Source organism: Anabrus simplex, chromosome 4 (assembly GCF_040414725.1).
Source record: "Anabrus simplex isolate iqAnaSimp1 chromosome 4, ASM4041472v1, whole genome shotgun sequence".
NCBI classification, from domain to species: domain Eukaryota; kingdom Metazoa; phylum Arthropoda; class Insecta; order Orthoptera; family Tettigoniidae; genus Anabrus; species Anabrus simplex.
In genome coordinates, this window is record NC_090268.1 from 340593953 (window position 1) to 340609265 (window position 15313).

Sequence of the window (15313 nt, forward strand, 5' to 3'; positions counted from 1 at the left end):
AAGGTCATAGGATAGGGTATCTACGAATTTTTCGCCCTATAAAACACGGGCAATTGATGTCAGCAAAACAATAAATAAAAGTGGATATCTCACCATCATCTTCTAATTCTACCGAGACCAGCGCGCAAATAAACTGCGGCAAATGCACAAATCCAATAACTGCTGAAGATGCTGTAGGCTGTGAAGGAGAATGCCAGAATTGGTTCTGTTACCGTGATTTGGTGGATCAGCAGAGGTGAAAGAAGGTGCCGGGGTGAGTGGGTCCAACTACAAAGCCGAGATATGAATTAAAGTTTCATTAAAGGTTATATTTTTGAAAATAACAAAACTTAACAATTTTCACATAGAATTTTAAAATTTAACAAATAATGAGTCGACAAATAACCGACAATCAGGTACAAGACCAGGAAAAGCCAAGATTCAGAACAATTCTGGGCCTTACACCCCTCGCTTTACAATTTCCTTGAGCTTCTAGCTCGAATATACCAAGCACAATACTTTCAAGGGTAGAAAACCCCTTCATACGTGGAGCACTAGCTCTGTGAATTACAAGGTCAAGCCTCCTAGAGGCACTTTTGCCGGGCTGAGTGGCTCAGGCGGTTAAGGTGCTGGCCTTCTAACCCCAACTTGGCAGGTTCGATCCTGCTCAGTCCGGTGGTATTTGAAGGTGTTCAAATACGACAGCCTCGGGTCGGTAGATTTACTGGCACGTAAAAGAACTCCTGCGGGACTAAATTCCGGCACCTCGGCGTCCCCGAAGACCGTAAAAGTAGTTAGTGGGACGTAAAGCAAATAGCATTATTATTATTATTATTAGAGGCACTTTTACAATACTAGAAAAGAGCAGACCCGCTCTCAGTTTTCCAAGCCTAGTCAAGGCAACATCAAAAATGTCTTACACTTTCTGGCCTTCCATGGCCCAGCTTACAAATTGAAACAGGGGTATCTCGTACCCAACCTACAGGGCCTTCGAGTAAAAGAAATAACCGTTAAATAAATGGCCCAAACAAAAAAGGAAGGAGGCGGATATTTGCACTCCTCTATGTAGCTTCTTGAAACCTAAAAGGCACTAGGCCAATGAAACAGGGGCTATTCCCAAACTATGGAGGTGACCCGTATAAGAAAGAAATTTTAAAACATTAAGGAAGAGAAGAAAATCGGTTACCAAAACGTAGTCACCTCAAACCAAAATGAAGGGGAGCTCGAGAGGGTAAAGCACTCTCTATCCCTGATTTACAATTAAAGAGCGTCTCCGAAGACCTTAAAAAGTAGTTAGTGGGACGTAAAACAAATAACATTATTATTACAATTAAAGATATTTACATAAGCCGACAGAAATTTACATTACAGAAAGGTAGGTTACATATTAAAGTTTCGGACCTTTCCCGCGGGTTAAACTGCTGAGCTAGCAAGAAATAATATGTTACATGGCCATTACCTTACCTAAGACCTGCTGCCTGATGAAAGAGGCACCTCCCGCCTCCTGCTACACGTCCATACACTAGGTTAGATGTTAATCATGTGGCCACGAGACGTGAAAATCAGCAGTTTATAAACCCTCGGGGGAAGTTCGAGACCTTTCATGAATAATCAAGCCACACCCTCTTACTTTATTGGTCAATCTTGAAGGTACACTCCAAGTCGAAGAAGAAATACATGATTGGTGGGAAATTATTTACAGAAATTCGGGATTGGCTAAATTCAAAACTGGCGGAAAGAAAAGATAAACATTGCCAACCCACAAACAAATGAATGAAATTTAGTAAAGAAAAAAACTTATGAGTACAAAATTTCTTTGAATAAAGTTCCTTCACTTCGCACCAGGGTGCATGATCATAGTTTTTTAGCCGAGACATCTATGAGAGAATGTCCACACTTCTTGATCAATGGAAAACAAAACAAGTTGAAAACCACACAGTACTGACAACTTCATAATCACAAAATTTACGGTAGTGACATCTTCTGAGGAAAAATTTAAGTTGGTCTAGTTCCAAGTTCAGTGTTTCTCCAGTAGAGGGGTTCTAATTGGTGCAAAATTTAAACGTGCGGCGTAGAGATGTACCACCCGGTACAGGTTCCATAAGGAATGTGCGGGCATTACCAAAGGGGAATTTGACTTCTTAAAACGAAGCACACACAATCTAGGCGACTAAAAGGGGCCCCAGGGGCTCTGAACTTTGGAGAGTGGGTTGGCGACCACGGGGCCCTCAGCTGAGTACTAGCATTGCTTCCACTTACTTGTGCCAGTCTCCTCACTTTCATCTATCCTATCGGACCTCTCTTGGTCAACTCTTGTTCTTATCCGACCCCGACGCTATTAGGTTTGCGAGGGCTAGGGAGTCTTTCATTTTCACGCCCTTCGTGGCCCTTGTCTTTCTTTGGCCGATACCTTCATTTTTCGAAGGGTCGGACCCCTTCCATTTTTTATCCCTGATTAGTGTTATATAGAGGATGGTTGCCTAGTTGTACTTCCTCTTAAAACAATAATCACCACCACCACCACATCAGACTACAAAACAAAAGATGGATGAAATGTCAGCAGTCACAAGAGAGACGGAGGAATCAAACATGCAAATCAAGAACCAGCTTGAGGCATTCCAGGAATTGTTGTTAAACAACGTAGAAACTCTAACAGACATAAAACTTGAAAAGAAAGGCATACCTCCGAGCCCGACAGCCATTCGAGACCAGCCCAAGGAAATTCACAGTACCATCCTCAGCCACAAATCCAATTGCCAAAAGAAGAAAAGGAACAGAACCTTGCAATACAATAACTCAATATGCTGATTTATCATAAAAGAGAGAGAGATAGTCACATACAGCCAGAGGTATGGTATACACAAGAACGCAAACGAAAAAATAGGCAGGTAAATAGGTATAAGACAAGAAGCAAATGGGGAATTGAGAGCAGCTGAAGGTAAAGCCTGGATTTATGTAAAAAGACTGCAGAATAGCGCAACAGCTGAAATCATTATTGAGTTCCTTAGGAGAAACTGTATTAAAAGAGAGATGGAATGTGAGGAGCTCCAAGTGAAAGGAAACAATAAAGCCTTTAGGTTAGGATTGCTATTCAAATACCACGAATTGGCCCACCAAGAAGAGTTCTGGCCACAGGGATTGAAAACTCGTTGCTATGTTTTTCGGAAGACTGGGATTGAACCCAAAGCTGTCGACCTGTGTAGCTATTAATCAGGCCTAGGAAAATAGTCAGGACAGTTGCTTAAAGCTGCTATTATGGAACATCGAAGGCCTGAAGAACGCTCTCACTTTAATGCCAGCAAATATGTTTAAGTCCTTTGATATAATAATTTTAACTGAAACATTCTTAACGACAGACTGGAATATTGATGGATTCTACACCACATGCTCCTACATAGAACAAGGTCCACTTGGTAGACCAAAGGGTGGCATCTCATGCTTACTTAAAGCAAATCTATCCCCCTTTGGAGTGATACACAATTCATCGGATATATTATTAGTAAAAACGAAGCAATTCTCATTTGTCTGTGCATACTTTCAAGATTACAATATAACACAGTTTATTATTAATGTGATCAATCTACTGTATGTTCAAATAAAATTCGTAATGACGTCACAGTAATCTTAGTGGGAGATCTAAACTGTCGTATCGGCATTCCAGACCACGAATCAACCACAGTTTTGGACTATTTACAGAATGAGGGATTATCATTACTTAACGATAGTAAAATGAAGACATGTTAACTACAATGGTACCAGCTCCATGGATTTAGTTTTTACAAATATGAGAATATAATACCAACTTCCCAGTGAACAATAAAGAATATTAAAAACATTTAAGCTCTTTAGTCTTTTTCAATCGTGAAATTACCAGCGTTTTGCCCCAGTGTAGCAGTGGGCTCATCAGTTGAATTGCTACACCTTTCCAAAGCGCTGGCAGCTAGTGCGCCACTGAGACACCACTACAAGCCTCTTATGTAGGACAATGCAGTGACGGTGCACTAGGGGAAGCATGTGCCTCCATTCGTATAAATGCCCGCCTTTGATCTTCCTTCCAACTCCTAGGCCTTTCCTATCCCATCGTCGCCATAAGACCAATCAGTGTTGGTGCAATGTAAAGCCACGAGCAAAAAAAAAAAAATCTTCCGGAAGAACAGTTTCAGTGTCTTCAGGAAAATAAAGAGACAGCCCTGTCAAGGCCCAAAGGAAAACTACATGCCATTTTCATTGATTTCACAAAAGCATTTGATACTATCAATAGAAATATAATCATAGAGAAATTGGAAACTTTGGTTGGTGATCAGAATTTTCTATGCAGGATCATTAGGAATATTCTAAACGACAATTTTATTGAAATCAGTGATGGTCTTTCTCACTTGAAACCTATAAGACAGAATATTGGAGTCCTGCAGGGTGACCCTTTGAGTCCCCTTTTATTCATAATGGCCACAGCAGATGTTATTCAGTCCGTATAGTCGGAAAATCCAGATAAACTGCAACTGTACATCTAAGGTGATAATGGTGTTAACGTCAACGTCGCAGGAAACGCTTCAAACAACCTTCAGTCAACTGACAGGTTGGATGGAAAGAAATAAACTCCTCCTAAACGAGGGAAAGACTGTGTCAATATCCTTTAGAAGAGGTGGAGAGCAAGCAGTCTTTCTATACATGTCACATCAGGTATCTACAGTGATCAAGTTTAAATACCTAGGCGTAACATTCCAAAGCCAGGGCAACGTATTTACCCTACAAGTGAAAAGCAAGGTAAATGCAGCAGTACAATCAATGAATGACATAAACCAGCTCAGCAAATTATCCCGTGAAACAGCTATTAAGCTGTGATGGTATCACCAGTCGTTACATATGCTCTAGAAAATGTTTGGAATTATCTCACAAAGAAACAATTGATATCAAAAGTGTAAAATCAACTTTTCTCAAAAAGGCCCTTTGCTTGTCAAAATTCATGCCATCCTATCTTGTACACGTGCTAGCCAGGAAATCATACTACATAGAGGAACAGCCACTTCCAGCTACATTAATGCCCTACAAGATTTATTGGCAAAGAGAGTGGAAATCTGGGACGACTTCTTTACCACTGATGCGATGTTCTCTCAAGACCGGAAATGAGAAAATTACGAGTTGCGGTACACTGTGACTAGGTTCGCAATGCATGGTTTTCACCGTAAGTTATGCAGATGATCAACGTTTCATCACCCCGACTCGGACTGGTTTTGATGTGCATTCGGAAAACTTCCTACCAGACTCTGAGGTTATGAACATAAAGGTTTTTATACAGGCATTTTAGGCAATGTATAATGTAAAATGGTGTGAATTTCCTAATGAAGGAAATTGTGAAGGTAAATGTACATCCATTTTATTCTTCATAATTTATTACTATTAGAATTTGCATTTGTTAGACTTGTCTCAAAAGTGATCATAATGTTTTTCCAAGAGATATCAATATCAACAACAAAAGAAGAAAAAAAGATGGCAGACTTGTCTATGTTTAGCCAGAATAAAAACATATATGGAAGGTGCCAAGAAATGAAAGCTCATTTGGATTTTGCAAACCAGTTAATAACGAAAAAGCTGACAAACGTATGTATTTTCATAGTCCCTGCTCCCTCCCCCCCCCCCCCCCCCACCACCACCGAAATTATCGTACACTTTTGTCTAATTCCTGTAAGACTTCCGGGACCTACTTTGCTTTCCATACGGTTCTGAGCATAGAATAAGTCCATTGCAAACCTACTGCTCTAGCTGCCTTTAACATCTGCACTGTATAAATTCCCCATTTTCATGTTCTGAACTGCCGTTTCAACTTCTTGCGTTGTAATTTTTTCCCCCAATTCTTCTGTTTGTCTTCTTTCCTGTTATTTGATTCTTGTCAGCTCTGACATTTCTGTAGCTTCTGGAAATATCCTTGCTATCTGTACTTTATTTCTTCTAATTTTGCTTTTAATACTTCATCTTCATATCTCCCAAATCTGGTGGTTACATTCTCCCTTTTCTTGTTTTCTTAGGATTCTGTTCAGTAGTTTCTTTCCGCTGTGTACATCATCTTCTGGTTTCTGTGTGCACAGTGTCCAATTTTCTCTTCTTCACAACTTTGGTCATTTTCTTTGCATCTATATATTTCTGCCTACTTTCTTTGATCGAAGTTATTTTCCATTCTTTTCCTGCTGCCTTCTTTTCCTTGATTCTTTTTCTTGTACTTTATTATATACTAGCAAGATATCCGTGCTTCGCTACGGTATTATGCTGTAATTTATAATTGAATGCTTAACATTTTATATATAATCCACCAAAATTCGCAGTCTAACGGGAAAGCTCCTCCCATTTGTCATTCTATCTTTCCAGCAATCGATTTAGTACTTCCTGGGCTAGCTCCAGGTATTCCGCCCGGTCAGTTGGGTCCCCAATCTTTCCCATCTTTTCCTATAAGCATTTCTAATATGGATGAAATCCTTGGGAGATCCAGCGTGGTGTTTTCTTGGGTGCCTTGGTGGTACTGAACCCAAGGCCGGACTGCATTTGTGGTCATTATCCGGCCAGGACCTGTTTCCAGCGTGAGTGCACACATTTTGACGACGGTCCGGAACATTATTATAGTAGGGTGGGTGACATTAGTTGAATTTAGATTTTAAAAATTATTATTATTATTATTAGTATTATTATTGATGTCCTGGACCCCGAAGCAAGGTGCAAGACCGCTACTTGGCGGTAAATTACATCTCTTGCCATTGTCATTGCTGATAATGTGACCAGCATCATTGTCGCACGTTGGCAAGTGCGCGGGATTTCTGGCGATATGAATGATTTACTTCCATGCATTATTAACCTTATTATAGAGGTGAACAATTGCATCATTCCAATCATTTATTTCAAGTGTGTTTAATTTTTTATTTATATGCCAGGAGAATCTACTGTGATCTAACTAAATTCTCCAAAGGAAAAGATGGCTCTGGAAAACAAACTCGGGAAAAATTAAAAATGATCGGTTTATGATTAGAATAAGTACATTATGAACAGCAAAATCAATTAGTCTCAACTCCTTTTTCACCCCACCGCCGTTGATTTACCCCGCACCCCCAAAAAGGAAGGTGTGTTTCTTTATGTTTAAAGGAGATCCAAATACCAATGTTCACGTCTGTTACCCTCAGTTTTGAGATATAAGTATCCCTATAAAAAGAATCAACTTTTTTTTCACTTCCTTTCACACCCCCCCCCCCCCCCAAGTGAATTTTCCGACAAAAAATACCTGTTTCTCTAATAGTAAAGGATCTTCTAAATACCAATTATTACGACACGAACTTCTTCAGTTTTTGAGATGTGTCCTCATGAAAGGAATTCAGCTCCTTTTCACCCCCGCCCCCAAGATGATTCCCCCCCCCCCCTCCAAAACGCGTTTTTCTTCACTTTTAAAGGAGATCCAAATACCAATTTTCACGTCTGTAACATCTTCAGTTTTTGAGATATCAGTAGCCTAATTAAAATAATTCAACCCCATTTTCAGTCACTTTTACCCCCCACCCAAGTGGTTTTACTGAAAACAAAAAATACATGCTTCTTTATTTTAATAGAGATAAAAATACCATTTTTCACTTCTGTATCATGTAAAGTATTTGAGATATACTGTAGAAATGCTCATTTTAATATTTCACCCCCTTTTTAGTTCCCCTTAAGTGGAGTTTCCAAAAACAAATCACCTATGTTTCTTTACTTTTACAGGAGATTCAAAATACTAATTTTTACATCTCTAACATTTTACGTTTCTGAGATATACTGTTGATATAGTCTTTCTAAAAATTCACCCCAATTTGTCACTCCTGTTTAACCCCCATTATTTGGATTTTCCAAAAACAAAAAATATGTATTTCTTTATTTTTAAAGGAGATCCCAAATACCAATTTTCAGGTCTGTAATATCTTCAGTTTCTGAGATATAAGAATCCTCATTAAAGGCATTCAACCGATTTTTCATCCTTTTTCACCCCTCCTATTGGGATTTTCCGAAAACAAAAAAATAAGTATTTCTTTATTTTGAAAGGAGATTCTAAATACAGAGTTTTACATCTGTAAACTGTTAAAGATTTGAGATATAGATACACTCATTTTAAAAATTCACCCCCCTTTTTACCCCCATTATTTGAATTTTCCAAAAACAAAAAGTACGTGCGTCTTTATATTTAAAGGAGATACCAAATACCAATTTTCAGGTCTGTAATTTATTCGGTTTCTGAGATATAAGTATCCTCATTAAAGGCATTCAACCCATTTTTCACCCTTTCTCAGCCCTCCTATTGGGATTTTCCATAAACAAAAAAAATACATGTTTCTTTATTTTTAAAGGAGATTCTAAATACCAATTTTTAAATCCGTAAACTTTTAAAGTTTTGAGATATAGATACACTCATTTTAAAAATTCACCCCCCTTTTCACCCCCTTAGTGACGGAATATCCAAAAATCCTCTCTTAGCGAGCACCTACATTATAATATAAATGTATCCTCAAAATTTCATTTCTTTATGTCCTGTAGTTTTGGCTCGGCGATGATGAATCAGTCAGTCAGTCAGTCAGTCAGTCAGTCAGTCAGAACATGTTATTTTATATATATATAGATAGATATGGAATTTATAAATATCATTCAAAAGCATTCTTTATTGTAAAGGAAATAGTATAAATTCACTGCATGAAGAACAGGGTTTAAGTCATAATCTTTAAGATCCTTAGCACATGGGTGAAGTTGAACCTCATAAAAACCGGCAAATACGCCTGTCTTTCTTCTATCGGCACAACTTGGGTTCCAGTCTGTGTTTTTTAAACAAAAGTTCCTCCTACAAATCATCTTGTAACAAGACTAATTACAAAGAATTGTACCGATTTTCAAGTACAACACATCAAAGAGTCCATCCAACAGCCATATTTTCAAAAAAAAAAAATTTGTGTGGGCTAACAATAATCAAGCCAACAACTTCTGGCTCAAGAAGTGGTGCACATCATCACTTTTACAGTTTTAAACATTCTCACTTGACATTCTCTTTAAAAAATGTCTCGTTTTATTCTGACGTATTTGCCAACCGAATCATATTTTGATTTTTTTAAATGAGTTAATAATATCCTTGTTGTATTTTAACTTGTCCTTTGCTTATCAGCTGAGGATGTCCATAATGTGGACAAAACATGTCCTGAATCAACATATTTATGTTGTCTTGAATAATAAATAACTATTGGTATTGTAAAGGTGGAATTTTTTATTAAGGATTTTTAAGATTGTACTGTTGACAATAAGGGCCTAAAATGAAATTCATTTCTTGTAATGGTTCAAGTGACGTAATTTTTAAGTTTCATTTCAGTCATTTACAGTCATTCATCAGGATGGTTATCAGCAAACTGAATATGTGAAGTCTTGTCCATTCTACTTTGTATTGAAAGTAACTGTGGTTCTGGACATGGTGTATCAACTTTTCTTTTTCTTCTGCATTTAGGCCTGAAGATACGACGAAGAAAGGGACGATTACGAATGTCTGCTGAAGGAGCTCAAAAACTGTTTGAAGCTTGCCAAGCTATTGTTGAAGACAAGGGTAAATATTTTATTTTCATCATGGATTGTTACCAGTTAAAAGCTGGTTATTCCTATTAAGTTTTAGCCTTAACAAGAAAAAAACATTAATATGTATGTATATAAGTCAAGTATCTTTCAGAGACATCACTGGATCTCTGAATAATGTAGGAAGTTAAAATTTCACTCGGTGATTGCCCTAATATGTTATGTGATAAAAGACTAGCAATACAGGACAAACACCAAAGGAGAAAAGGAACCCAGTGGGTCGATATAAGTAATGGAAAGGAAGTAACAAGTGTCAAACTAAGGCATACAGTTTGTTGCCACCTGTGTTCATCTTTTTCTTTTTGTCTCTTCTTTTTTCCTGCGTTCAGCCAGCTTTCTTCTTACCCTACTCTTCCCATATCATGTCTGAACATCTGTCAAGATGGACCTTCGCTGATTGTTGAAGTCCACCCTCCTGGTTAAACTGGGAAGCGGAAACGAGCTCATCTGAGGCTGAGAAGAAATTGATGTAGAACTGAGTTTGATGATGAGGGAGCTATCTATTCAAAGACGGCAGGATATGAATGAATGTCCTTCTGTGTTTCCATGTTTGTTCTCGTCTCCTTTTCTATTGTTCCCTCTTTTGAAGCTGACTTATCATCATTTTGTTTTTGTAACTTTTTATGTATGACTTGATGGAGAGTATGTATTGACTTCAGAAGAAACTATTCCTCATACTGTAGAGAACAAATTGATAAGTAGTAAATCTTATTTCAGCCTGATAGCTGTCGTCCTGTGATTTTTCATACAGCAAATGAATATAATACCTGAAGTGACATTAATGGTAATTGGTTGCTATACTCTCTTGCTCAGAACCACTCTAATCTCAGTGTGGGATTGTGATTCAAGTCGCACTTTAAGCTCTTCCGTTGTACACAAGACATTTGCTACTGGAGAATCACCAATCTTGTGTAAATTTTGCACACACAGACAAAACATTTATTTTGGAAATTAGCTTGTGCAACCTATGGAAAGCGTTTGTTTGCTTGTTTGAATTAGCTCACTTGGATGCACAGGAATGCAGTGCATCAAAGCACATCACAAAAGTGCTGCAGCATCATTGTTTGAAATAATTTAATTCCTGGGTCAATAAAAGGCAATAGAATAAGATTATTATTGTTACCTCTACTACAGTGGTAACACCAAACAAGGCACAAACACAGTTAAAAATTGGAAGGTAAGAGTACAATACACAATATAAGAAAACACTACACACTCGGAAAAACAGTAGCTAGCATTACGCGGATCTCCAACCAAACAAGTACGTAACTATTAGTAGGGCCAACTAGTGAACGACAAAACGGGAAGAAGGAAGGGCTGGGAACCTACCAAAGGCATGGACATGGCTTAGATAGCGGATTCCGAAATGAATCACCGTGATCCTTAGTTTTTAAAAATATTATTTACAAGATAATTCTACAAGTACATTCCAAGTTATGAGCTATAAGTTCAGTGATATACATAGGTTATTCGTAGCCGTGTAAATTCAAATTACAAATCAACTGTACATCTAGTTACCAATGCAGTAGTACAATGCAATTTACAGGTTATCCAAAATCTAGCGTACCTAAAGTGATACAGAACTATCAGAGGCAAACCCCAAGGGAAATACTATTAAACTACAATATACATATTTTAGTGAAACAAAACGGGAATGCCTCGGAAACGAACAGGTAAGTCCAGCTGAAAAACTAAGGCGTCATAAGTAACTAATTTGGTGAATCTAGGCGAGGTTAGGGCAGACTCCTGTATGAAAAGCAAATCGGTACATTACGGAAATTTTAGCAGGAACGGAATTCAAGAGTGCTTACCCGAGCAGAGTGCCATCCCCGAAGCCGGGGGACGTCAACCAGATAGGCTGCTCGCAGGCAGATAAACCGAGACCGACAGAATTCAGGATACAGAATTGATTCGAACACTGCCTCGCTCACTATATATAGGAATTACTGGCCTTGGAGGCAACCAATCAGCGTGCACGTGTTCCCTATCGCCACCTAGACTCACCAATCACAACCTTACTTTCGATCGCGAACTTTGACTAACATCCTAGAATACGCATGATCGCGAAAGTCGTATTTTTCCAGAATAGACAGAACACACTTTCTAGAACACATACCAACAAAGTAACACACCCTGTACAAAAGTTATGTAACTTTCTGGATCTTTCCAGGAACTATAGACAGAATTCTACTATTTACAAATGCCTATGTTACAACATTATACAGTACAGGTTAGGTCATTAAATTATCTTATGCTCTACAAATAACAGTACAGGTTAGGTCATGATAAATAAAACATTATATAGTACTTCGCCAATAAAGTCTTTAAAAAAATTACATTCCACTCATGCTACATAGTTCACTTGTAACATCTTCCTCCCCCCCGAAAATCGAGCCCAGCTCGACCAATAATATAACCTCACTGGGGAGCAAGCGATAGAACGTTTTCACACAGTACCGATAGTAAAGGTACATTACTTTAACACACCTAATTTCTTGAAGTTAATTTTGTCATAACCAACAACACAAACTGTCACATAATTTTCAAAAATAATATAGATCCACCTCTTGAATAAATATCACAAAATCCACATGGATTGTCACATTGCACTTCAAAATGCCTTCTTTCACAGATGATTAGACAATTTGTAGTCTGTCTACCGAATCATGTACACCATACTTACTTCGAATGTTAGAAATACCAAAACTTCTCACTTGTTGCTAACACTTTTGCACTACTTTCCCACAACAGTCACAGCACAGCTAGGCCACAGGTTCTTGCTGATGATGCGGCTGCCGACACGGCCGTTTGTCGCCAGCCTCCATTCAATGTCAGTCCAAACCCGACACCTAAATGAGATGCAGTTCAGTGAACTCTTGCACCAAATAAGCCGGGGTGAGACACCGTCCAGTCCACCTGCCACCAATAGGATGTTCCCCGCAGGATAGTGGTGCCGGATGTTGACGTCCAAGGCACACAGTGTGCCTCCCAATTTGGCACTTCAGGTTGCTGTCCGAAGAAACTGGTCACTGCAGCCACTGTAACACACACAAACCGCAGCAGACAGGGGAATACTTTGAGTTAAAAGTATGCTGCTGGGCTCAAGATCTCGCGTAGAGTCACCTGTTGGGTGGCTTAATAAGTATGCAGTAGGGACTCTCCCTCACACACCAGGGATATTAGGGCACTAGCCCCGGGGTAAGCACTGCTATCTACAATTCACGTGACAAGATTATGGTGGGGGTGAAAAGAAACTACAGGAGGGTGCCCTAAACCTGACCATAAAAGGAAGAAAATTCCAAGTAGTGACCCTAAACTAAAACTTATCTAACTTATAATACTAAATCGATTACACTAGAGGATACCTAAAGTATTCACTTACACAATTACTTACAACTAACAATAAAACTTATTATTATCTTATAACTAAAACCTTATAAATAACCTCACAATAAACTTATTTTATAACTAAATTCTTACAAATAACTTACAACTAAATCTACAAGGTCACCAACAATGGTATTTACCCTTCCCTACCAGACTTAAGGTACCTTGATCTGGGAGAGATGTACTCTGCTGATCCTTTTCCTTTCAGGATCACTCACCAATAATGTCACCGGGGTAAGGAACTTTAAGATGGTGCAGGGACCTCGAAATCTGGGGGCCAACTTACTGATAACATGGTCCGCAGCACTACTGACGGGATGTGTTCTAATAAATACCTGGTCACCCACAGAGAGATCGTGCGGTCTTCGGCCGTGGTTGTAATTACGCTGGACCTTAGCGTAATAAACATTCAAGTTCTTTCGTGCACGGTGCCAATTAACTCGGATCTTTTCTGGGCTGGCATCGTCGGGCAGAAGATCATTAATTGACCATAGGTTAGATAGAGGATAATTTGGAGTAAAAGCCAACATCAACGAAGCAGGGGTTTGCTTGTGGCTTTCATGAACAGCAGTGTTAAATGCAAATGACAACCAATTCAATGAGGAATCCCACTTGGAGTGGTCTGAGGAGTGATAAACGATTAGGGCAGATCGCAGGTTACGATTCACTCTCTCAGCATAATTGGGCTTCGGGTAATACGGGGTAGTGGTTACATGAGCAATGGATAGATCAAAACAGAAATTCCGGAACTGGCAGAAGTAAAGGCTCTTGCGTTATCACTTACCAAGAACTGACAGGGTCCAAACGAGGCGAATATCTGTTTCAAGCACGAGATGGTGGTGTTGGCGTTAGCCATCCGAGTGGGGAACAGCCACGTAAAACGCGAAAAGGCGTCAACACACACGAGTATGAAACAATGACCATTCCGAGATCTCGGGAAAGGACCAATATAGTCTATGAACAGTCTTTCCATGGGGCGAGAAGCTTGCTCAGAAGACAAGAGACCTAGACGAGTATTCGGGGCAGGTTTACTGATGTTGCAAATCTTACAGGACTTGACAAGGGTACAGAACTCACTATCCATGGATTTCCAAATAAAGTGGTTACGGATTTTTTCTCTTGTTTTGAAAACGCCCAGATGACCGCCCACTGGGGATTCATGAAAGTATTTGAAGAGAGCCGGGACCAGGTTAGTTGGGACTACAATTTTGGGGTCTCTGCGACCACGAGCAGGACAACACAAGACACCATTCTTAAGAATATAGGGCTTAACATGCTCACCGGATTTAATCCTGTCGACAATGGCTTTTAACTCAGGATCATCCTCTTGATGTTTGGCAATATCCTTGAAAAGGAAGGGAGAGTCAGTGAGAACAACATTGACAAAAGCTGATACTTGTTCGGGAGATGAGTCTACTGGCTCGGATTGAGGGTCAGAGCTGTCTGGATGGAACATTCTACTGAGGCCATCAGCCACAACGTTTTCCGTGCCACGAATGTGGCGGGCTTCAAATTGGAAGGCTGAGATGCGCACTGCCCATCGTGCTAGACGACCGGTCTTTCGCGGCTTGGCCAGTACCCAACTCAACGCCTGATTGTCAGTTTCCAGATCGAAAGGGAGATGTTCCAGGTACATTCTGAAGCGTTCTAAGGAGAAGGCAACAGCGAGGGCTTCCAGCTCATAAATGGAATAATTGCGCTCAGCAGGATTCAGGGCACGGGAGGCATAAGAAATAGGATGACGCCCTTCTTGAAATTCCTGTAGAAGAACTCCGGATATGCCTGAGGAAGAGGCGTCAGTCTGAAGGATGAAGCGTTTAGAAAAGTCTGGCATAGCCAGTACAGGAGCATTACATAAAGCGGATTTCAAGTTCATGAAGGCTTCTCGTTGGGCATTACCCCACACAAATTTGGCGTCCTTTCTTCTCAAATCATTTAATGGGGCTACACGTTCAGCAAAATTAGGAATGAACTTGCGAAAGAAATTCACCATGCCAATGAATCTGGCTACAGCCTTGACGTCCTTTGGAGGGGGAAAATTCTGGATGGCGGCAGTACGAGACTGATCGATTGAGACACCCCTCCCCGACACGATATGTCCTAAGAAGGACATCTGGGGTTGTGCGAAGGAAACCTTGGATGCCTTGAGGGTTAGACCTGCCTTACGCAGTCTTTCAAGCACTTCCTTGAGATGGAGTAGGTGTTCCTCGAAGGTTTCGCTAAAAATTACGAGATCGTCAAGGTAATTATAAACAAACTTGAACTTAATGTCCGATAAGACATAATCTAGTAACCGTGTAAGGACAGCCGCTCCAGTTGCTAGGCCAAAAGGGACGCT

The 15313-nt window shown here is 39.7% G+C and overlaps 1 protein-coding gene across 1 annotated transcript in view; it reads left to right on the forward strand.

Annotated features, from left to right (window-relative positions):
* The window catches only part of Ns4 (Nucleostemin 4), a 129709-nt gene that overhangs the window by 85189 nt on the left and 29207 nt on the right, over window positions 1-15313 (forward strand). The window contains exon 6 of the mRNA XM_067146531.2: window positions 9467-9562. Within this exon, the coding sequence (XP_067002632.2) occupies window positions 9467-9562 (96 nt within the window). The remainder of the gene's footprint in view (window positions 1-9466; window positions 9563-15313) is intronic.